This window comes from Panthera leo, chromosome D1 (assembly GCF_018350215.1).
Source record: "Panthera leo isolate Ple1 chromosome D1, P.leo_Ple1_pat1.1, whole genome shotgun sequence".
Lineage (NCBI taxonomy): Eukaryota > Metazoa > Chordata > Mammalia > Carnivora > Felidae > Panthera > Panthera leo.
Window position 1 is genome coordinate 101,030,363 of NC_056688.1, and position 25,273 is coordinate 101,055,635.

The 25,273-nt window shown below is 36.8% G+C and overlaps 2 protein-coding genes across 2 annotated transcripts; both read right to left on the bottom strand.

The window, feature by feature from the left end:
* Nucleotides 1-13,366: 13,366 nt before the first annotated feature.
* Nucleotides 13,367-14,335, bottom strand: LOC122200590 (olfactory receptor 10AG1-like). Its single transcript, XM_042906288.1, has one exon. It carries the CDS (start codon nucleotides 14,315-14,317, stop codon nucleotides 13,367-13,369), a length of 951 nt encoding a protein of 316 aa, XP_042762222.1. The 5' UTR covers nucleotides 14,318-14,335.
* Nucleotides 14,336-22,723: 8,388 nt separating this feature from the next.
* Nucleotides 22,724-23,671, bottom strand: LOC122200587 (olfactory receptor 10AG1-like). The gene has a single exon (XM_042906285.1). The coding sequence runs from the start codon at nucleotides 23,654-23,656 to the stop codon at nucleotides 22,724-22,726; it is 933 nt and encodes a 310-aa protein (XP_042762219.1). The 5' UTR covers nucleotides 23,657-23,671.
* Between the last annotated feature and the right edge of the window lie 1,602 nt (nucleotides 23,672-25,273).

The following is a 25,273-nucleotide window of genomic DNA, read 5'->3' on the forward strand; positions in this document are numbered from 1 at the left end:
TGTGTGTGTGTGTATTCCATCTTGTTTCAAATCAAATCTTTTCCTTTAAGATGTTGTCTAATTCTCATTCAGATGAGTTTTAAGTCTTCCCATTTATATTTCAATGAGAATCAATTACTTAAACCAACCCTTTGTTCCTGTGGGAATAAATATATGTATTATTATTCGACTTTATGTACCTCTCCCATCACTCCTGCTAAATACTGAAAGCATTAATCCTATCCCATCCATAACCTTCCCTATTAACACATCCTATGCAATGCATGACGAATATCAATTAACCTTTAATTCAATCTAGAAAAATAAACCATTCATCACACTGCTTTCCATATAATCCTTTTTATCTATGTAAGATTTTATGATCCACTGTCATATAATTTAATATTGTTGTCTAACATCAGGCAATTAACAATACTTAACAATTCTACTATACTTTATAGATGTTTGGTCTCCAGATTTCCCCCTAAAATATTATGTTTTCCTACTTCATCAAATCTAATAATAGAAATAGTTTTCAAAATGACATTAAGTGAATCATTTTATTATAAGTATCAATATTATTGTTATTTGACATATGTCTAATTTTACTTTACTTTATCATTAAGAAAGGCAAGAACTATATGGATTATGTTCAGTACGGCAAGGGTTCAGTGCAGGCTGCCTCAAAACATGCCACAATGGTAAAATGATGATTTTGTATTAAAGTTCCTAAAGAATGATTTGTATGGAACCACAAAAGACCTGGAATAGTCTAATGTTGAAAAAGAAAACCAAAGTGGGAGGCATCACAACCCCAGACTTTAGCCTCTACTACAAAGCTATAGTCATCAAGACAGTATGGTATTGGCACAGAAACAGACAAACGGACCAATGGGATAGAATAGAGAACCCAGAATTAGACCCACAAATGTATGGCCAACTAATCTTTGACAAAGCAAGAAAGAGTCTCCAATGGAAAAAAGACAGTCTCTTTAGCAAATGGGCAAACTGGACAGCAACATGCAGAAGAATGAGACTGGACTACTTTCTTAAACCATACACAAAAATAAAATCAAAATGGTTGAAAGACTTAAATGTGAGACAGAAAACCATCAAAAACCTTGAGGAGAAAACAGGTAACAACTCTTTGACCTCAGTCACAGCAACTTCTTACTCGACACTTCTCCAAAGGCAAGGGAAATAAAAGCAAAAATGAACTGTTGGGACTGCATGAAAATACAAAGCTTCTGCACTGCAAAGGAAACAATCGACAAAACTAAAGGTCAACTGATGGAATGGGAAAAGATATTTGCAAATGATATATTGGATACAGGGTTAGTATACAAAATCTATAAAGAACTTACCAAACTCAACACATGAAAACCAAATAATCCAGTGAAGAAATGGGCAGAAGGCATGAATAGACACATTTCCAAAGAAGACATCCAGATGGCCAACAGACACATGAAAAGATGCTCAATATCACTCATCGTTAAGGAAATACAAATCAAAACCACATTGAGATATCACCTCACACTAGTCAGAGTGATTAAAATTAACAACTCAGGAAACAACAGATGTTGGTGAGGATGTAGAAAAACAGGAACTCTCTTGCACTATCAGTGGGAATGCAAACTGATGCAGCCACTCTGGGAAACAGTGTAGAGCTTCCTCAAAAACTAAAAATAGAACTACCCTACGACCCAGCGATAGCACTACTAGGAATTTATCCAAAGGCCACAGGAGTGTTGACACGTAGGGGCACATGTTTCCCAATGTTTACAGCAGTGCTTTCAACAATAGCCAAATTATGGAAAGAACCTAAATGTCCATCAACTGATGAATGGATAAAGAAGATGTGGTTTATATATACAATGGAATACTAATTGGCTATGAGAAAGAATGAAATCTTGCCATTTGCAGCAATGTGCACCAAACTGGAGGGTATTATGCTAAATGAAATAAGTCAGGCAGAGAAAGATATCATATATTTTCATTCGTATGTGCAACTTGAGAAACTTAACAGAAAGACCACGGAAGGGAAGGGAAGGGGAAAAATAGTTACAAACAGAGAGGGAAGGAGGCAAACCATGAGAGACTATTCAGTGCAGAGAAGGAACTTAAGCTTGATGGTGGTGGGGGTGGGGCGGGGGAGACGGGAAAATGGGTGATGGGTATTGAGGAGGGCACTTGTTGGGATGAGCTTTGGGTATTGCATTTACACGATGAATCGCAGGAATCTCCCCCAAAACCAAGAGCACCCTGTGTACACTGTATGTTTGCCAACTTAACAATAAGTTATATTAAAAAAAAAAAAAAAAAAAAAGAACCAGCCAGTGCAAGAAGAACCCTCTGACACTTCCTCCTTTTGTCTCTGGAAACAGGAAATAAATTACCAGTGCGAAAGTGACCCTCCCTGTACCACAAGAGAGAGAGACATTCTTATCTTCAGAAATAGAGAATTCGGGGTGGAATAAACCTGTTTGAACAAACCTTGCACCTTTTGCTATTTTACTACCCCAGCCCAAATTCTATTTGGAATTCCTCTGTCCAAAATGTGTAAAAGCAGGGTGCCTGTGTTGCTCAGTTGGTTAAGCAACCAGCTCTTGGTTTCAGCTCAGGTCATGATCTCATGTTTTGTTGTGAACTTCTTTCCGTGTGGAGCCTGCTTGGGATTCTCTCTCTTTCTCTCTCTCTCTCTGTTTGGTCCCTCTGATGCTTGTGTGTGTGTGCTCCCTCTCTCTCACTCTTTCTCTTTCAAAATATATAAAAATAAAACAATTAAAAAATATGTAAAAGCAACGTGACCATGTTTTCTTTGAGTCTCAATTTTTTTTTTATCGGACCTCTGTGCACATAAAATTAAACTTTATTTTCTACCATTAGTCTGTCTCATGTTAATTTAATGCTTAGACCAGCCAGAAGAATCTTGAAGGGTAGAGAAAAATATTTCCTCTCCAAGAATAGTTAACGGGTTTTGATATAAAGATCTCAGAATTCTATGTTTTTCTATTTTGTCCTTTGTATCTTTAGCCCCAAATTTACAGTATCCTTACATAAAAGAGTCTGGTAGCACAATTATAGCTTACCTTTATGGATTTGCCTGAGGCTGTTTATGGGACTGTAGATGTTTTGTAAACTGTCAATGTTTTAAGCTCTTCTTCTGTGCCAGTAAGTGGCTGTAATTCTCCAATACTCTTGCTAGCTTCCAACATTAGGTGCTTTTAAATAGGAAATAGTCATGCTCGTCCTGGGGGACATCTCTCGTGCATCATTTTGATTTCTAAGAGACTGCTTCTGCTTTGCAGTCATTACAGTTCTTTTTTTCAAAAACTTTCTCTGTAGATAAACGTTCCCTCTCTTTAGACCCTTCTTGGCACTTGGGGTGGGAGGGTGTCCTCTGGTGGAGAAATCACACTTAATTGTTCCGTATTACTACCAGGAAAAAAAAGTTAAAAAAATCTTTCTATTGCATTCCCGATCCTTCATAATTAGCATCAATTTGCTTTTCTTATTTTTATTCTCATAACTCACTCAAATCTAGATCATCCACAGCCTTAGAAAAATCTGCCCTATATTTTATCACATGAATATGGTATGCTTTGTTCTTAACCCATTAGGTGGTGAGATCCCTTTTCAGAAGTGGAGAGCTGGGTTCCTAGATTAAATTTTGTGGAAACTGAAGCATGTCCTGTGTGCTGACAAGTAACTAGACGGTTTTGTTCATGTTATGGGGTCAACTCAGGCATCAAGGCAAGTATCGAGCTGATTCCAAATGTAAACCACTTCGAACAATAAGCATTTGCCACAAAATTATTTAGGAAAGAAAGGAAAAGGAAGGTTTCCTGTCGAAATCCTTTTTCCTATTTCAACTACTGCTAGGTAGGTATGGCAATAAAATTATCAGGCATAAAGTTGCCAACCCAGTATCTACTTGTACTTACAATTACATTTGCTTCTTTCTCTTTGGAGTTCTCTGACCATTTGTGAGAATAGTGCTTTTCTATTTGTCAAAATAGTATGTGTCCAAAACTGCATTTCATTTCTGTATTTTAAGGCTGCTTATCTTCACTATAGCATGCTTCTTATAAATTGGCCCTCTAATCATTATTGTAACTAATTTGGTATTGCTGAGGGTCTTCCTTCATGTTTATATACAAATGGGAACTTTACTCATGATTTGCCTCAAATAAGATGTTGGTTACTTATAGGCTGGGACAAATTGAATGTCCACCTCCCGTTGGAGTAGACTGATTGAAACCCTATCCTCTCCCTAATTCAGAGAATTGAGTGCTTCTTTATTTAATTAAATATCACCATCACCAAACCAAATTTAATTAAATTTTTTTTACATTTATTTATTTTTGGAGACAGAGAGAGAGAGAGAGAGAGAGAGCGAGAGAGAGAGAGCACAAGTGGGGTAGGGGCAGAGAGAGATGGCTACACAGAATTCGAAGCAAGCTTCAGGCTCTGAGCTGTCAGTACAGAGCCCAACTCAGGGCTCGAACCCACAAACTGTGAGATCATGACCTGAGCTGAAGTCTGACAATTAACTGACTGAGCCACCAGGTGCCCCCTCCCCCCAGCCAAATTTAATTTTAAAATGAAACAATGCTCTAGATATATAAGTGGCTTAACAAAATAAAGAAGCATCTTCAACTCTTACTACAGTACGATTTTGTGGTCAGGAATTAAGGAACTCTGGTTCCTCAGGGCACCTGGGTGGCTCAGTTGGTTTACCATCTAACTCTTGATTTCAGCTCAGGTCATGATCTCACGGTTCCTGAGACTGAGCCCCACATTGGGCTCTGCACTGACAGCATGGAGCCTTCTTGGGATTTCTTTTCTCCCCTTCTCTCTTCCCCTCCCCTGCTCATGCTCTCTCTCTCTTTCTCTGAAAATAAACTTAAAGAAAAAGAAGAAGAAATTGGTTCCTTTCATCTAAGAATTCCATTTTCCCCTAGTTTGTTCATCTTTCTAGTTCCCTATCAGACCTTCAGTATTCAGACAGCTGAGAATTAGAGATAGAAAATAAGGGGAAAAAATCAATCTTAAGAGCCTCAACACAGAATAGGCACATCACTTCTATCCTTGTGCTATTGTAGAAACTAATCACATGGTTTAATGTGGATATGAGAGTGCTAGGGAATTTTGTTTACCATATGTCTAAGAAATGGAAATATATTCAGAGAGCAACTAGCCAGACTCTGCCACAGAGCTCATTTTCAGTCACTAGAGTGTTTTATAGCATGCTATAACATGTAAATCTTTATCTTCTTTTTGATTTCAGAGGGGGAGAGAGAGAGAGAGAGAGAGAGAGAGAGAGAGAGAGAGAGAGAGAGAGAGAGAGAATCTTAAACAGGCCACATGCCCATGTGGAGCCCAACTTGGGGCTTGATCTCATGACCCTGATGTCATGATCTGAGTCAAAATCAAGACCCTGACACTAAAGGACTGAACCACCCAGATGCCCCAACATGTAAACCTTTAGACTGGAGATGTAGCATGACATTTACATAACAGTAATTATTTGTGGTACATGTCTATATTTTAGCTTTTTTTAAAAAGATACATTTATGTCTGGTGGAATATATTATTTTATTGTTTTTTGTTTGTTTGTTTAAAAATTTTATTTATTTATTCAGAGAGGTGGGGAGGGGCAGAGAGAGTGGGAGAGGATCTGAAGTAAACTCTGTGCTCAATATCGCAAACACTGAGATCATGACCTGAGTTGAAATCAAGAGTTTGATGCTCAACTGATTGAGCCACCCAGGTACTCCACTCTCTTGTTTTAAATACAGTCACTCAGGATATAATCCTGATACCAGAAAGTCCAGCATAAAATGGAAAGTTAATGAATAAGTAAAGATAATCAACTCATATTCAAGCAGGAAAGTAAACTGCAAAACAACCTCAGATTAGACAACAGCAGAATTAAGTGGAAAAAGAGATGAGTTCAAATCAGTGGCTAATGCAGTAAACTTTCAGGTAGCCAGTTTCTCAAGACCATCATGATATCCTTATTCTTCAGATTGTATACCATGGGGTTAAACAACAGAATGACACTGGTAAAGGAAGAGAAATAAATTTGTTCTGAAAAGTATGTTTGGATTTGGGTGAAAAATATGTAATGATTTTGGATCTGCAGAATCAAGCTTCAACTATGATGTGAGATGAGCAGGTGGATACAGCTTTGGCTGGTCCTGTTGCCAATGGCAACTTCAAGATGGCAGAGACAATTTTACTGTAGGATCCAAGTATCATAACTAGAGGACAATGCAGAACATGACAAATGGCCATGTGGTGATCATAGGCCATCACTGTCAGGAGAAAATCGTCTCTGTTTGCAAGCATAAAGAGAAAGAAATATTTTTGTAGCACAGGTAGAAGAATAAATGTTTCTTTTCTGAGTCCAAAAGTTTAGGAGTATGCTAGAAAGAATACAAATACATAACAGATTTTCAGGAAGGAAAAATTACTAAGGAAAAAACACATGGGTGTCTGAAGAGCCTGCTCAACTCTAGTTATGAGAGCAATGATGACATTTCCAGTAAAGACTATCACAGACAAGAGAAATATCACAAAAAAAAAACATTCAGATATTGGAAATATGAGAACATTCTGAAACTTTCAACTTCATCATTGAAGTGAAATTTGCTTCTGGTTGAGTACGTGTGTGTGTGTTCCATTGCTTTGAAATTTATTCCTGTTTAATTGATCTATCAAAATCAAAATCAGTATTACCAGATCTTTCAAGATCTTTCATTTACCATAACCCACCATACAACAGATACATGATTCATGTTTTCCAAACCATTGGTTGGTTAATTAAAGATGTCTTTATGAAATAAATTGTATAGATAATATGCTCTCTGGAACTCTGTCTACCTCATATAACTCAAAGTGTCTTGCTATCTGTGATTTGTGATTTGTTGTTCTCATTTAAAAATTCTTATTTTAATAATATATCTGGAATGAAGCTTATGGAAATTTCATAGCCTAAATTATTGTAAAATATAACTATTAGACACTGACCCAAAACAGCAGATGGTGAGGTTTTAGCTTAAAGTTGTTAGTTCTCTGGGCTGCCTGGGTGGCTCAGCTGGTTGAGTGTCTGACTTCTGCTCAGGTCATGATCTCACGGTTCGTGAGTTCCAGCCCTGCATCAGGGTCTCTGCTGTTAGCACAGAGCACACTTGGGATCCTCTGTCCCTTTCTCTGACCTGCCCCAGTTCAGGTCAGAGAGGTCTCGCTCTCAAAAATAAATAAATAATAAAAATAAAAAAGAATAGTTTTAGTTCTCCTTTTAAGATGTAAAGAACCATCTTATGAGGAGAAAAATACTTTTTTAATAACTCAACGTGGGAAGTCTCATGTTTGAAGATTATTATCTTAATTCTACCATTCTTAATGAGAAAATCAGTTCTAAGAAATTATATGCTTTAAGGAAAAATTATAAATTTAATCTCCCTTAACAGAGCATACATCTTTTTCTACAGTGAGTCATAGAAGCATATATATTAAGATAAACCAGTACTTTGCTTATTAAAAAGGATTTATTTTCAATATACTTCAGTTATTTATCTCATGGATTATTATCATAAACATGCTGTACTTATGTAGTGTTCTGTGATCTCCAAAGTATTTTACTACCAATTTTGCTTCAATTTTCTCTATCATAATGAAAGTGACAAATACAAATTCTAGGCTTTGATAGGAGTGCAAATTTTGTGCTTAAAAAATTCTTCAGTACATGTTGACTATTGCTCAAATCTTGGTTCTGAGAATTTTACAGTGTTCTAAAATAAGTGAAGAATATTAACACAAAATCATATTAACATAAAATAATTCATGCGTTCTCTTCTGGGTTGTGTTATAGCTGTTTTTTCTCCCTCAGTAGAACAGTGTAAGTACAAGTGCTTATGTACAATAAATATGCATATATTTCTATATACAATGATTATATAATCATATGTGCAAGAAACTTTTGTTTTAATAAGAGATTGAGGGGCTGGGTGGCTCAGGTCGATTAAACATCCGACTTCGGCTCGAGTCATGATCTCATGTTCGTGGGTTTGAGCCCCGCGTTGGGCTCTGTGCTGACAGCTTAGAGCCTGTAACCTGTTTCCAATTCTGTGTCTCCCTCTCTCTCTGCCCCTCCCCCACTCATGTTCTGTCTCTGTTTCTCTCTCTGAGAATAAATAAACATTGAGAAAAGAAAATAAGTTGATATTTTTTCATAATGGAAAGTCATATTTATTTCAAAATATATGCTTTAAAAATAGCAAGCTCCCTTCAAATGAAGATATCCCCCTGATTCTACTGGTTTTGTTTCTTTTTCATGTATCACCTCAACTTTATGCTTCTGTTTGCCACTCATTCTTATGTGTTTTTCCAGACATTCTGGAACATCTTTGAGGACAATCACCCTATGGAATTCAAGTCCCCTGGTCATCCACCTCACCCCCCTCCCACATCAGATCTGGACAGGAAGCAAGAATGCTCTTGAGAAAGCAGCAATCATTGTCTACCAATGTTACTGGAGAAAATCCAAACAGAAAATAGTGCACGTGGGACCCTTTCCTATCTCCACTTTCCTTAAGATTTCTCTCCTATCTTCCACCTGGGACTTTGAATGTAGCAACCCTAGACGTCTATCATCATTACACGTGCAGGCTTTCTTTATTGCGATCTGCTTATTTTCCTTTTTCTTTTTTAATTTTTAACACTAACACAATCCTGAAAGGAATATTAATTAATTTTTTAATTGCCATCAGACAAAATGGGATCAATTGCAAGTAATACCTCAAATCTATGTTCAAAATAAATATTTTACAAGGGAAATATATCAGACTGGAATTAGAAAACCCTACAGTGCCTGCTATTGTTTCCAGTCTACTTCCCTAATCCCTGTGAAAATTGTTTGGTAGCTATAACTGAGATGTGCAAACTTACCCCTGTATCACACTCTGATTTGCAATGAAATGTTTGGTTCACTGATCCTTTTCTTTTTTTTTTTTTTTCCCCATTGCTCACTCTCTCGCTAACTCCCCAGGCTTGCCTCAGTTTCTAAGACTTTAATATGTTTTTTTAACGTTTATTTGTTTTGAGGGACAGGGATAGAGTGTGAGCAGGGAGGGGCAGAGAGAGAGAGACACACACAGAATACAAAGCAGGCTCCAGGCTCCGAGCTGTCAGCACAGAGCCCGACACGGGGCTCAAACTCACAAACCCTGAGATCATGACCTGAGCCGAAGACGGTCGCTTAACCGACTGAGCCACTCAGGCACCCCTAGTTTCTAAGATTTGAAATGAAAGCAAGATATAGTTTCAACCAACTTTCAATATTTTTCAATAAAATCTTTTGCCTATTTCTTTGTGTTATTATTGCAAGAAACTAATCAAGACCCTAAAATAACTGTAAAGGCATTTTGCAGATATAATTAGGGGTTGAATATTACTTGACCTTAAATTAGGGAGGTTGCTCAGCTGGGCCTGACCTAATGACATAAATCATGTACATATACATGTACGTAGACCAGCCAGAGACAGAAAAAAAATATCAGAGATTCGAGGTGAGTGAAGTGGAAGAAGGAAGAGAGTGTGGACTGCCTTTGGCTTCTGGGAACCGACAGTTGTTCCTAGCTGACACGCAGTAAGGAGAGATGGACCTGAGACTCACAATGTCCAAAGCTGGATTTTTCCAGTAACCTAATAGAGTTTAGAATCAAATATTTTTCTCTGGAGGCTCCAGACAAGAATGTCACCCAGGTCGTACCTGAATTTCAGCCTCTGAGACTCTCAGCAGAGAAAACAAGCCACACCATGCTGGGTTTCTGACCTAGAGAAACTGGGAGGGGCGCCTGGGTGGCTTAGTCGGTTAAGCTTCTGACTCTTGATTTCAGCTCAGGTCATGATCTCAGGGTTTGTGAGTTTGAGCCCCACGATGGGCTCCATGCTGACAGTGTGGAGCCCACTTGGTATTTTCTGTCTCTCCCTCTCTCTCTTCCCCTCCTCAACTCTCTCTCTCTCTCTCTCTCTCTGTCTCTCAAAAATAAATAAATAAACAAAAAAATAGAGACTGTGAAATAATAAACTTGTGTTAAGTTGCCTTAAATAAAATCCTTGTGGAAGCACATTCTGTGGCGTCTGATCAATTTTTCCAAAATGAAACTGGAGAAAACAATGCAAATGGGTTTATTTTCTTTTAGGGTTAATAATAACATTTTTAATAGGTAGAAAATAGTTGATTAATGATTTGGCCTATTCAGACATACATATTTTCTTAATTGGATCAATATGGTGAGATTTCGAATATTAACTTATTTATTTTAGTACAGTTACCTTTGGATTTATCTTCATTTATTTCATGTAAGCCTTACTTAATGGGATTTAATTTCCAACATTTTCTGTGTTTTTTTAAAGTGTTTAAATTTTTGCTTTTTTATTCTGTTATTTTTTAATTTGTAGATTAGTATTGTCAGCAAGTAAGTAAAAGCACCTTTATACATATTTTTTGGAATTGAAAGAGAGACATGCCCAATTTATAAATTTACCATTTACATAAATCTGATAATCATGCATATTCCTTTTTTAACTGAATTTGTAAAAATCCAAAAAAAATCCTATTCATCAATATTTGCATATTTTTTATATTCTATATTATCTTTCTGATTTGTCAAATCCTAGAATCCATTCATTAATTCTACACTCATTGACATTTTTCTCTTTCCTTCCTTTTTGCTTTTGAAGATTATCATCATTCAATAATCACTGACAGGCATTCATTTTAACTATGTCCACTTTTATAATCTTAAATTTATCCATTTTTGTGTCTATTGTTGAAGGCCTTTTAGTTATTTTTAATAAGTTTTTTTTTTTAAAAGTGTATTTACTTACTTTGAGAAAAAGAGACACCAGGGGAGGGTGAGAGAGAGAGAGAGAGAGAGAGAGAGAGATACACTCCCAAGCAGGCTCCACACTATCAGCATGGAGACCAACATGGGGCTCAAACTCAGAAACCATGAGATCCTGACCTGAGCCAAAATCTAGAATCGGAAACAACCCAGTGATCCACCCAGGTGTCCCAAGGCCTTTTAGTTAGTTTTATAAAGAAATTACTCTAAATATTATATATCCTGAATCCTTTTATTTTTATTCTTTTTAATGTTTATTTAATTTTGAGGTAGAGAGAGACAGACCATGAGCAGGGGGAGGGGTAGAGAGAGAGGAAGACACAATCCTAAGCATGCCAAAGGATCTGAGCTGTGAGCACAGACCCCAAACCCAGGAGCACTGAGATCATGACCTGAGCCCAAGTCAGACTTTCAAACAATTGAGCCACCCAAGCGCCCCTCCCGATTCCTTTTAGTTCATAGCAAAAAATCTATTCTTTCTTTCTTTCTTTCTTTCTTTCTTTCTTTCTTTCTTTCTTTCTTTTCTTTTTTGTTTCATGTTTCATTTAAATTCCAGTTAGTTAACGTACAGTGTACTACTAGTTTCAGCAATAGAATTTAGCGATGCATCACGTACATATCAAAAATAAAAGATGATTTGGCAGATATTGAACTTTCTCTGCTGGCTGATACATATTCTGTTTGACATCAGGTAACAATAAGAAAGGGAGTGATTCAAGAATGTTCTTTACTGGGAACATTTATGTTTTCTGCCTAAGAAGTTATTATTTCTTGTAATTTACGTGATACATTCTTTTTGTAATAAATCCAAACTACAAAAAAATAATTAAAAATCTGAAATCATTTGAAACCCTAACACCGTCAGGAAGCCAAAATTTCTTTTCTAAGCCTAGCTACATTTTATACATAGATTTACTTTCTCTCTCACATGTCTGGAGAGCTTGGAATTTCGTCAGTGAAGGGGCTCTAAAACATCGTCTTGAGTGGCTGTGCTGCATTATATGGTGTTGATGCGTCCCGTTGTCTTAATATGTTCCGACTGACAGCGCCTTCCCATTTTACTGCCTGAGAAGGACAATTTCTTCCAGAGGATTCAAATAGAAGCACTTCAATGAAAAGACTATTTACGTGGTGCATTATCCTCCTCGATCAGCTGTGACAAAATAGCACAAGTTGAGTGGCTTAAAACAACAGAAACGGAATCTCTCGCAGCTCTAGAATCCAGAGTCTAAAGTCACAATGTTGTCAGCCTCTCTTCACTCCGGCCTCTGAGAATCATTCTTTGCTTCTTCCAGTGTTGAATGGCTCTTGACCTTTCTTTGTTCTTGGTTGTATCATTCCTGTCTCTGTCTCCACCTTTTTTTTTTTTTTTAATGTTTATTTATTTTTGAGACAGAGGGAGGCAGAGCATGAATGGGAGAGGGTCAGAGAGAGAGGGAGACACAGAATCTGAAACAGGCTCCAGGCTCTGAGCTGTCAGCACAGAGCCCGATGCGGGGCTCGAACTCACAGACAGTGAGATCATGACCTGAGCCAAAGTCGGAAGCTCAACTGACTGAGCCACCCAGGCACCCCTCTGTCTCCACCTTTAAAAGATGTTATTTTCAGTGTCTTTATCTATTTTTTAAACGTCCTCTTAGCATTCTGTCTCATAAGGACACTGCTCAGAGGATACAGTGCCCACATTACACCAGGATGATCTCATTTCCTTAATTTAATTACATCTACAAAGTCTTTTTTTTTTCCAAAGAAGACACGTTTGCAGATTCTAAACGGCCATATGTTTTAGATGGACCCACATTCAACCTGCTACACATTAATGTTGATAGTTTACAGTGAAAATTCCAGACAAATGTAATACTGAATGGATATTAACAGAGCAAAACCTGATGCTACCAGGGGAGGGAATGATGTCACCAGAAAACAGTGGGTACTGGGATGGTAAAGGGGAGATTCTCAGGACTTGTAGTCTTAAAGCAGCATGACCAGTGACAAATGATAGAAAGAAACAGTAATGCAAAGAAAACATGAAGATACTCCTGCTTCCTCCATCTTGCCTGCTGTTGGTGTTTGTCATTGGCTAAATTCAAACATAGGTACAAAGAAGGGCGGCAAATATATCTGGAGAAATGGGAAGGTAAAAAAACTGATCGCAACACATGGCTCTAATCCCTGTTTATAAGATACACCGAGTTAACTATCATCGTATTGCTCAGGCAATCTCTTAACTCACTAGTTCACAGTAGAGGAAAGATGGATCTTCAGATTGGATTGCTGCAGTTGGAATAATTTGTAATTTGTACAAAAGTCCTTAAGTTAATCCTATGAAACTAAGATTCCTTAACATAGTGTGAGGTTCCATTGATGTTATTAATGAACATTATTGAGGAATAAAACTAGAAGACATGTTTCTGTTGTCTCTGCATGACAAGCATATAAGCAAGTTCTTTCCACAATTTCAAGTGTTTGAGTCATATTAAAATCTTCGTTAGTAATTTTCTCAGTGCCACTGTGATGTCTTTGTTCCTCAGAGTATATATAATGGGATTCAAAGTTGGGATCAAAACGGTGTAGAAAAGAGAGATCAATTTCCCAACTCCTTCAGATTGATTTGGTTTGGGTTGTAAGTACGTGATGGTAGCCGTTCCATAGAATAAGACGACAACTATCAGGTGAGAAGAACAGGTGGAGAAGGCTTTAGCCCTCCCTTTGGCTGACGACAATTTCAGAATGCTGGAGATAATTTTGCCATAGGAGACAACAATCAACAGAAATGGAGCCATGACAAATATCACTGCAACTACGTAGACTGCTATCTCATTCACAAATGTGTCCCCACAAGCTAGCTGGAGTACTGGGGGGAGGTCACAGAAGAAATGATTAATTGTGTTAGACCCACAAAAGGGCAGAGAGAAAATCTGGCATGTTTGCCCAATTACAAATGGAAATACACTGATCCAGGAGACAGTCACCAGTTGGACACAGACCTTGTGGTTCATGATTAGAGGGTAGTGCAGAGGGTTACAAATGGCCACGTAGCGGTCATAGGCCATCACTGTCAGGAGAAGACACTCTGAGCCTCCAAACATAAGGACAAAACACATTTGTGCAGCACAGGCAAAGAAAGAAATATTTCCTTTCTGAGTCAATAAGTCCATGAGCATTCTGGGGATAGTGACTGTTACATAACAGATTTCTAAGAAGGAGAGATTGCCAAGAAAAAAATACATGGGGGTCTGGAGAGCAGAGTCAATTCTTGTTACCAATATTATGATGCTATTGCACATCAGGATAGTTAGGTAGATGACTAAAAATATCCCAAAAAGAGTCCAGTGGAGATTGGGAATATCAGAAAACCCCAAGAGAACAAATTCCACCAGTGTAGTAACATTTGAAATTCCTGTTTTTAATCGATTCTCCATCTATAGACATAGTAAATGAAAGAGGGTTAGTCCATTAACATTTTCCAACCACATTTTCCTTCCCGTTAACTGCAGTAGATGCATTAATGTATTTATGCAATCTCTTAAATTATTTCTTGACTCTGTTTCCAGAAAATGAGATGTGAAATCTCAAAAATGAATTGATGTGCACTTAAAATCAATCCAAGAAGGAAAATCCTAATGTATATGTTTTATACTTGCACGTAATAATAGAGATAATGAGAAATATGCATTGATTCTTTAGTATGTCATGCAGAAATAATATGTATTATTGCACCCCTATTATGAGTAGAATTATGAGACAGGCTTTTTCTATTGTTTTTGACTGGATTCATTTTTTTTTTTCCCTGTGTTGGTTGGGTTGTTCCATCTTCTTTCAATTCAAGCCTTTCCCCTTAAAAGGTTGTTTAATTCTTATTCAAAATGAGTGTTAAGTCTTCCCATTTTTATTCTAATGAGAATCAATTAGTTAAACCAATCCTTTGTTCCTGTGGGAACAAATATATGTGATGTTATTGTTCTCCTTTATGTACCTTTCCCATTAAATACTGCTAAATACTGAAAGCATTAATCCCATCCCATCCATAACTTTCCCTATTAAGACATCCTATGCAATGCATGATAAGTATCACTTAACCTTTAAATCAATCAAGAGAAGTAACCCCCATTCCTCACAGTATTTTTCATATATTCCTTTTTATCTAAGTAAGAGTCTATGATCCACTGTCATTAATTGCATTGCAGTCAATTGCAATTCCCTTTCTTTATATTATTTTCTTAATTTTACATATTAAAGTGCAACCTTGGTTAAACCTAATTATTTTTTATTCAGGGCATGCAAATGGCTAGAGTACAATAATGGGACACACACACACACACACACACACACACCACATATGCACACACAGCCTTACTTCACTTAATATGTCATCTAACATCAGGCAGTCAACGTTGCTTAACAATTGTGTTACATATTATTGATATTTGTTCTCCAACTTTTGAAAACAAATATGATGTGTTTTCCTACTTCATCAAATCTACTACTCCCATCTCCATCTTATATCCTTGTTGGCTGATGTTTTGCCTTAATAGTTTGGCTGAAATCCCCTATTTTTGTCTCTAGACATCAGGAAATACATTTCTGATGTGAAAGCTACCCTCCTTGCACAAAAAGTTAGAGAGACATTCCTGTCTTCAGAAATAGGAAATTCAGGGCGCAGTGAATCTATCTGAACAAACCTTGTTACACTTGGCAATTCACTACCCCAGCCCAAATACTGTTTGCAATTCCTTTGTCTAAAATGTATAAAAATGGGGCAACTGAGTGGCTCAGTTTGTTAAGTGACTGACTCTTGATTATAGCTCCGATCATGATCTCATACTTTGTGGGATCAAGACCCGTATCCAGCTCCACATTGATAGCATGGAGCCTGTTTTGGATTCTCTCTCTCCCTCTCTTTCTCTCTCTCCCTCCCCAACTTGTGTGCACTCTCTCTCTTAAAATAAATAAAAGTAAAACATTTTTAAAAATGTATAAAAGTAACGTGACTATGTTTTTTTTTTTTTTTTTTTGAGTCTTAATTTTTTTTATCGGGCCTCTGTGCACACATAATTGAACTTCATTTTCTTCTCTCAATCTGTGTCGTGTTAATTTAATGCTTAGACCAGCCAGGAGAATCTTGAAGGGTACAGAAGATATTTCCTCTCCAAGAGCAGTTAGCTGATTTTCAGATAAAAATCTCAGAATTTTATGCTTTTCTATTTTTTTTCTTTGTATCTTGAGCCTCAACTTTAGAAAGATCCTTAATGGGGCACCTGGGTGGCTCAGTCGGTTAAGCCTCCCACTTCCTTTCAGGTCATGATCTCGTGGTTTGTGAGTTCGAGCCCCACATTGGCTCTGTGCTGACAGCTCAGAGCCTGGAGCCTGCTTCACATTCTGTGTCTTCCTCTCTCTCAGCCCCTCCCCTGCTCACACTCTGTCTCTCAATAATAAGTAAATGTCAAAAAAAAAAATAGAAGCATCCTTAAATAAAAGAGTCTAGTAGCACAATTATAGCTTACCTTTATGGATTTTCATGAGGCTATTTATGTGACTCTAGGTGTTTTGTAAACCGTAAATGTTTTCAGCTCTTCTTTTGTGCCAGAAAGTGGCTGTAATTCTCCAGTACTCTTGCTACCTTCCAACATTAGGTGCTTTTAAATAGGAAGCAGTCATGCTCATCCTGGGGGACATCTCTCCTGTATCATTTTGATTTCTAGGAGACTGCTTCTGCTTTGCGGTCATTATAGTTCTTTTTTTTTTTTTTTTAACTTTCTCTGCAGATAACCCTTTCTTCTCTTTCCTTCTCTGTAGATAACCCTTCTTGGCACAAAGCTCCCTCGCTAAGGGGGAGTCCCCTGGTGGAAAAATTCCACTTACTTGTTTAGTATTACTTTCAGGAAAAAAAAAAGTTAAAAAATCTTTCTATCTATTGCATTTCAGATCCTTCATAATTGGTGTGGATTTGCTTTTCTTACCTTTATTCCCATAACTCACTCAAACCTGGATCATCCCCCGCCTTAGAAAAATCTGTCATATATTTTATCACGTGACCATGGTGTGCTTGGTTCTTAAATACATTACGTGGTGCGATCCCTTCTCAGGAGTGGAGAGCTCGGTTCCTGGATTAAGTTTTGTGGAAACTGAAGCATGTCCTGTCTGCTGACAAAAATCTAGATGGTTCGATTCATATTAAGGTGTCCACTCAGACATCAGGGAAAGTATCTAGCTACTTCCAAATGGGATCCACCTCAAAAATAATCTTTTTCAACAAAATTATTTAGGAAAGAAAGAGAAACAAATCAAAATTTCCTGTCAAAATCATTTTCTTATTTTACCTACTTCTAGGTAGGTATGACAATAAAATTATCGTGCATAAAGTTGCAAATCCAATATCTACTTGCACTTGCAATTATGTTTGTTTCTTCCTTTTCGGAGCTTTTTGACTACGTGTCAAAATAGTGCTTTTCTATTTGTCAAAATAGTACATTTCCAAAACTGCATTTCGTTTCTGTATTTTAAGCCTGCTTATCTTCACTATGGCATGCTTCTTATACATGCTAAGATCTCTGTACCTATTATTGTAACTGATTTGGTATAGCTGAGGGACTTCATGTTTATATACAAATAGGACGTCCATTCATGATTTGCCTCAAATAAGATGTCAGTTACTTATAGGCTGGGACAAATTGAATCTGTGTCTCCTATTGGAGTAGACCAGTTTAATCCCTATCCTGTCTTATTCTTAAGACAGAGAATTGAGGGCTTCTTTATTCAACTAAATACCATCATCACACACACAAAAAAATTAATTTGAAACTGATACAATGCCTTAGATATGTCAGTGGCTTAAAAAAAATAAAGAAGCATCTTCCACTCTTACCACAGTACAATTTTGTGGTCAGGAATTAAGGAACTCTGGTTCCTCAGGGCACCTGGGTGGTTCAGTTGGTTAATCATGTGATTCTTGATTTCAGCTCATGTCATGATCTCATGGTTCCTGAGGTTGAGCCCCACATTGGGCTCTGTACTGACAGCATGGAGTCTGCTTGAGATTTTCTGTCTCCCTCTCTCTCTGCCTCTCCCCTGTTCATGCACTTGCTCTCTCTCTCTCTCTCTCTCTCTCTCCCTCAAAATAAATACGCTTAAAATAAAAAGAAGAAGCTGGTTCCTTTTATCTAAGAATCCCATTTCCCCCTAATTTGTTTATCTTTGGAGTTCCCTATTGGATCTTCAGTATTCACACAGCTGAGAATTAAAGATATACAGAAAATAAGGAAACAAATAAACTCTTAAGAGTCTCAACACAGAATAATCGCATCACTTCTCTCCTTGTGCTATTGTAGAAACTAATCACATGGTCTAATGTAGATATGAGAGGGCTAGGGAATACTGTTTATCATATATCAAAGAAATGGGAATATATTTGGAAAGCAATAAGCCAGGCTCTGCCACAGTGTTCACACTAACAATGTGCTATATCATGCTATAACTTGTAAACCTTTAATCTTTTTTTTTTTTTTTTTATTTTAGGGAGAGAGAGAGAGTGCACACATGCAAGTCAGGGGTGAGAGGCAGAGGGAGAGGGACAGAATTTTAAACAGGTTCCACACTCAGTGTGGAGCCCAAAGTGTGGCTTGATCTCACAACCCTGAGATCATGACATGAGCTAAAAATCAAGAGTCTGATGCTTAACCAACTGAACCACCCAGATACCTCCATATGTAAGCCTTTAGACTGAAGTTCTAGCATGACATTTACACAACAGTAATTATTGATGGTACATATCTATATTTTACCTTTTTAAAAAGATATATTTTATGTCTAATCCAATATAATATTATTTTATTCTTTGTTTCCAACATTTATTCATTTATTTTGATAATGAGTGAGTTAGAGAAAGAGAGAGAAAGTGTGGAGGAGGGTTACAGGAAGAGGGAGGGAAAGAATCCCAAACAGACTCAATGTTCAATCTCAGGAACCATGGGATCATGATCAGAGCCAAAATCATAAGTCAGATGCTTAATCAACTGATCTACCCCAGCACCCCAATTTTATTCTTAAATTAGCAACATTATTGAGGCATAGTTTACATAAAATAAAGTACAACTTCTAAAATACATTCAATGAAATTTGAAATTTGATGAAATCTGATGAGCATATACTCTTGTGAAACTCTTACCACGATCAAGATACAGAACATTCACATCATCTTGAAACATTCCATTGTGCAGCTTCACAATCTGTTTTCCTTCCACCTCCAACTCCAGGGAACCACTGATCAGATTTCTGTAGCTTTATATCATTCATAATCAATTAGAATGTCCTCTGTTTTTTACTGGAGTCTGCTTAGTGTAAAACTTTAAGATTCAATTCATCTGTGTTGTATATACCACATTGATTTTCACTGCAGAATTCAATTCCCCTTGGGTAAATACACTTCAGTGTGTTCATCCATTCATCTGGGGATGGGATTTTAGTTGTTTCTATCGCATAGAGAGTTGTGCATATTTCTGAACAAGTTTGGAGTAGGGCATATATTTCCATTTGGGATAAATAGGAGTGAAATTGTTGGGTTGGGTTGTAGGTGTGATGTTGTCTTTTAAGAAACTGTAAAAATATTTTCCAAAATGGTTACAACATTTTGCACTTCCACCAGCAGTGTGGGGGAAGGATAATAGCTTGACCTTCCCCAACATTTGGCATCATTAAAGTTTTCACTTTTTGCCATACTAATGGATGGGTTGTGGTCTTTCGTTATGGTTTTGATTTGCATTTCTCTTGTGACTAAGTATGTGCCTATTTTTATGTTCTTATTGACTGTTTGTATGTTTTCTTTGATGAAGTGCTCATTCAGTCCATTTGCTCTTCTCCCCGCTCCTTGGTTGTCAGTATTATTGGATAGCAAGTATTCTTTATGTGTTATGGATACAAATTCCTTGTCAAAAGTACATATGGTGAATGTTTTCACCTAATACAATGCTCACGTTGATTCTGAAGTGAATTAAAATAAAAGTCTCTTAAATTGATAATCCTGGTTCTTAAAAGGGAAAAAATTAATATTCAAAAGAAAAAATCGTCTTGATGGATCACGTTTAAGAATGGTAGCATTTAAGATAAATAGTTTCACTCATTAATTAAATAAAATAGTGCTTGATGCTAAATAATATGTAATTGTGGGGTGTCTGGGTGGCTTAGTCAGCTAATCATCTGGCTCTTAATTTCAGCTCAGGTCATGATCTCACGGTTCGTGGGATTGAGCCCCAGTTTGGGCTCTGGTGATAGCATGAAGCCTACTTGAGATTCTATCTCCCCCTCTCCCTCTGCCCCTCTGCCTGCTTGCTCTCTCTCTCACTCTCTCTAAGAGAGAGAGAAAAAAATCTTTAAATGAAATGTAATTGTATCCAGATTTTGTTAATCAAATTATTAATGTATGACATGAAATACATAAGATTTGTGTATTTTTTTCTCCACATGAAGATGAGGTAGAAAAAGCAAACTTATCCTGAGTGCTGCCACAAAGTTTTCTATATTACTATTCTTTCTTTTGAAAGTTGAAGTCCTTATTAATCTAGGAAAATAAAATTTAGTAAGCTAATATTTCTATTTTAAATTCAAGCATCAATTACTGGGAAAACTCAAATAATTAACAGAATGTGTAACAATATTCTAAATCAGTTAGATACTAGTCACTATCCACATCTGGACCTAATCTTCAGCCATGAAGATGTATACTTAATATAAATTAGCTACTGAAACCTTGGAATTTATTTCAAAACCAACATTACACTGAAAAATCACTTTCGCTATTTTACACAACTTTAACTTCATAAAATATTTTATTTTCTTTTTATAAATGCTTCTTGGATTTCTTAAGAGTTGGTGATTTTATTAGCTGGATTGTTTTATTTTATTTTATTTTGATTAATTTGTTTTTTTTATTTTAGACAGAGACAGAGAAAGATCCCAAGCAAAGGAGAGGGGCAGAGGGAGAGAAAGAATCTTAAGCAGACTCCATGCTCAGTGCAGAGTCCATCATGGGGCTTGAGACCATGACCCTGGGATTATGATCTGAGTCAAAACTAAGAGCCAGACCGACTGAGCCACTGAGGCACCCCTGGATTGTTTCATTTTAGATCTCTTCTTGAAATATCATTAAGAGGAAAATGAATAAATATCATGCTTATTTGTTACAATCTTGGCTCCGAATGAAGTTTTCCTCTTTCGTTATTTACTATTTGACAAAAATTCATCAAGTATTTAAGTTTTCAGTATTTCAAATATCAAGAAGTAAAAAAAAACAAAAAACAAAAAAACAGCAGAAAAGAAAAAATGGGCCAACTAGATGAAGAAACGTCTTCTAACCATATAAGAAGGTGGTCAAATTTGTTTATGAAAAAGGAAAAAAAAAAACTAAACTGTAGAGATTCAGTTTATTAAAAAAATCTTTTGACAGTTTTATGCAATTAGGACAACACATTATTTACACTGATTGTACAGGTGAAATGCACAAGTCCTGTGGACAGGAACCAGCCATTGACCCCTAACTCAGTTGTGTTCATGGTGAATCAAACCAGCTTGTATGTGTATGAGCTTATACAGTTTAAAAAAAAATAATGTTTATTTTAGTTTTGAGAGAGAGAGACAGAGAGAGACAGAGTGCAAGCAGGGGAGGGGCAGAGAGAGAGAGAGAGAGACAGAGACAGAGAGACAGAGAATCCCAGGCAGGCTTCCAGCTTTCTGCACAGAGCCCAATGTGGGGCTCAAACCCACCAACTCTGAGATCATAAACTGGGACAGGGCAGACACCTAACTGACTGAGCCACCCAGGTGCCCTGAGTTTAGGCAGTTTTTAATTTGATAACACCATTGTACTTGCAAAAGAAAGCCAACTAAATGGGATCATGTGGGTTATCTCACTCTGACTTAATGAGCCTTCATTTTGATATTGTCATCTATTCTTTTTTCCTTCCACAGCTATTTGATGCATTCCAAAGAGGACTTTTACAGTTTACCCAAATTTTTTTAGTGGTTTCATCAGGAAAATGGGTTTGCTGTGACCATGTACATTATCACCAGAAATGGAGATTATTTTTTATTTGTTTTAAGTGTTGGAAATCATATGTGACTGTGTTTTAATTATGTCCATTATACTTGTTTGAGTCATTTATCCAAAACAATTCAGTGGTATCTCCAGTGTTGGATCACATGATTTTTGGTCAATTATGATTTTTTGAAGCAAAGGGCGATTGATTTTACTGGCTTGGTTTCAGGTTAAAACAGAAGGATGACATTAAAAGAATAAAGAGCAGTATTTTTTTTTTGCTTTCATTACCAGCAAAATGTGTTCACTAAAGAAAATTTAGACAAAAGAGGAAAAAAACTAAAACAACAAAACTGTCTCTCATGTGTGAACATTTTGATGTATTTCTTCCATCTTTTTAAACATAGTTGTGTTTGATTTAAATCTTATGCCTGCAGAAAAATTTATAAATTATCATCCATGTGAGTCCTTACAAAGCAAACATCCTATAACTACTGCTCAAGTCAGCTATAGAAAAATATAAAGTGCTATCACTAGTAACTTTGGGGGAGAAGTAAAGTGGTGCCTGGTGGGATTGGCTGGATGGATACTTAGCTTCTTAATTTCTTATCAGCAGGGCAACCATGTGGATACAATCCCGATATCAGAGAGTCCAGCATAAAACAAACTCAGCAATGAGTAAACATAATCAATGTATAGTAATGTAGGAAAGCAAACTGAACATTAATTTTCGATTACAATATGGCAGACTTAAATAAGAAAACAGAAAATGAGCTCAAATCAGAAGCTAATACATTAAACATTAAGGTAACAATTTTCTCAAGGCCATCATGGCATCCTTATTTCTCAGAGTGTATATCATAGGATTAAACATTGGGGTGACAATGGTATAGAAAAGAGAGAGAAACTTGTCTGCTCTGGAAGAATGTTTAGATTTGGGCCGTAAATATGTGATGATTGCAGATCCAAAGAACATCGCCACAACTGTGATATGAGACGAGCAGGTGGAGAAAGCTTTGGTTCGTCCTGTTGCTGATGGCAACCTCAGAATGGTGGAGATGATTTTGATGTAGGATCCAAGTATCAACAGAAAGGGGATCATAACAAACAGCACAGCGACTGTAAAGACTAACATCTCATTCAGGAATGTGTCCCCACAGGCCAACTTGAGTAGTGGAGGGATGTCACAGAAGAAGTGATTGATTTGGTTAGACCCACAAAATGGCAGAGAGAAAATTTGGTATGTCTGCCCTGTCTCCACTGGAACTCCAGTGATCCAGCAGGCCACTACCATCTGGACACAGACCTTGTGGTTCATAACTAAAGAATAGTGCAGCGGGTTACAAATGGCCACGTAGCGGTCATAGGCCATCACTGTCAGAAGGAGGCACTCTATGTTTCCAAGCGTAAGGACAAAACTCATTTGTGTTGCACAGGCAAACAAAGAAATATTTCTTTTCTGAGTCCAAAGGTTTGTGAGCATTCTGGGGAGAGTGACAGATACAAAACAGATTTCCAAGAAGGAAAAATTACTAAGGAAAAAATACATGGGCGTCTGAAGAGCCTGGTCAACCCTGGCTATGAGAACAATGATGCCATTTCCCATCAGAATTACCACATAGACAAAGAAAAATATTACAAAAAGAAACATTTGAAGATTGGGAATATCAGAAAATCCCAAAAGAACAAATTCCATCACTGAAGTGAGATTTACTTCTGCTGTTTTTTTCTCCATCTGTGAAAATAGTGAAATTAGTTATCTTTTGGGGGCTGTTTTCTAATTTTATGGACCAAAGGAACTTAGGGGAAATTAGTACATAAAATTTCTATTGTTTAATAATTTCCAGCTTTTTATATCCTGGGCATAAAGAGCACAACTAATGGAGAAATTCGAAATATATCAACATAGTTAATATGTAATACAAGGTTAGAGTTTGACTGACAGTGATGTGTTGTAGAATCATTAATTTTCAATTTTTGTATGTTTGTGTGCAGAGCAAATTAATCCATTTTATCCCTTATATGTTGACAAACAGAATCCTGAGACAGAAACCTTTATATCACTTTTTCCTTGTGGTATGTTACCACCAAATTTTGAGATATATTTTTTGTTACTTCTCAATTCTTCCAGGAAGCCCTTTTTTTTTTTTTAGAGAGAGAGAGAGAGAGAGGGAGAGAGAGAGAGAAAGAGCATGAGCAGGGAGGGGCCAAGGGAAAGAGAAAGAGAATCTTAAGTGGGCTCCATGCCCCAATGTGGAGACCCAGGCAGGGCTCTATCTCAAGACTGTGAGATCATGACCCGAGGCAAAGTCAAGAGTAAGTCGCTTAACTAACTGAGCCACTTAGATGCCCCCATGTAGCTTTTTATAAGTACAAGCTTGCCTTCCATTCCATACCTCACAGCTGTAGCTCTTACTGTTTGTGTATGCACTTTATTTGAAACCATTCTGGTTTCATTTATTTATCAATATAAAATAAACAACATGGTCATCAGATGTTATAATGCAAGATCTTTTCTTTATCTTGTCCGAACATGTAGTAGATATTTGATAAATGCTTTCTGAACTATTCCTTATTAACAATGGCAATATTGAAGGAATTACATGGATAATATGATTTCCGAAACTCTGCCTAGCAAATTTATCCTCAAATGACTTGCTCACTGCCATTGGTCACTTTCATTGAAAAATTCTTATTTTAATAATATGTCGGAACTGAAAAACAAAAATCATAATAGAACACTATAGACTATTATAAAATATCATTGTTAGACAGTTTCCAGAAACATCAAAGGCAGAGAAGTGAGCAAGTACATTGTGATCATGAGGAATTAATGAGACCTACAGAGACTCAATTATCTATTCATGTATTGAGATATAGGTGGACAATATAGAAATTTAAACAAAAAAAGACAATTATACCATTACACAATGTCTGGAAAAACAAAAGACAAAAATGATTTTAACTAAATTATCATTGTGTTGATCAAGTGCTTGCAATAAGATTTCTCATTTAGTCTAAAATAATCTTCTTGAATTGAGTGTTGATTTCTTCATGGTATATTATAGATGGAGGTACTTAGGATCAAAGATTTGCATGACTAAACTATAAAAAAAAGTTCTATTTGGGTCCTAAGATTCATAAGCATTTGGGGAAGGTAATAGATAACACTGTGTAGCAGATTTCCAAGAAGGAAAAACTGCCAAGCAAATATAAGGCTACATGGGAGTTGAGATCAGGGTCCAATTCTGTCAGAACTAAGGTGACATTGCCCATCAGCATAATGATATAGACAACCAAGTACAATCCAAATAGAAACCACTGGAGATGGGGATAGCTGCAAAATCCAAGA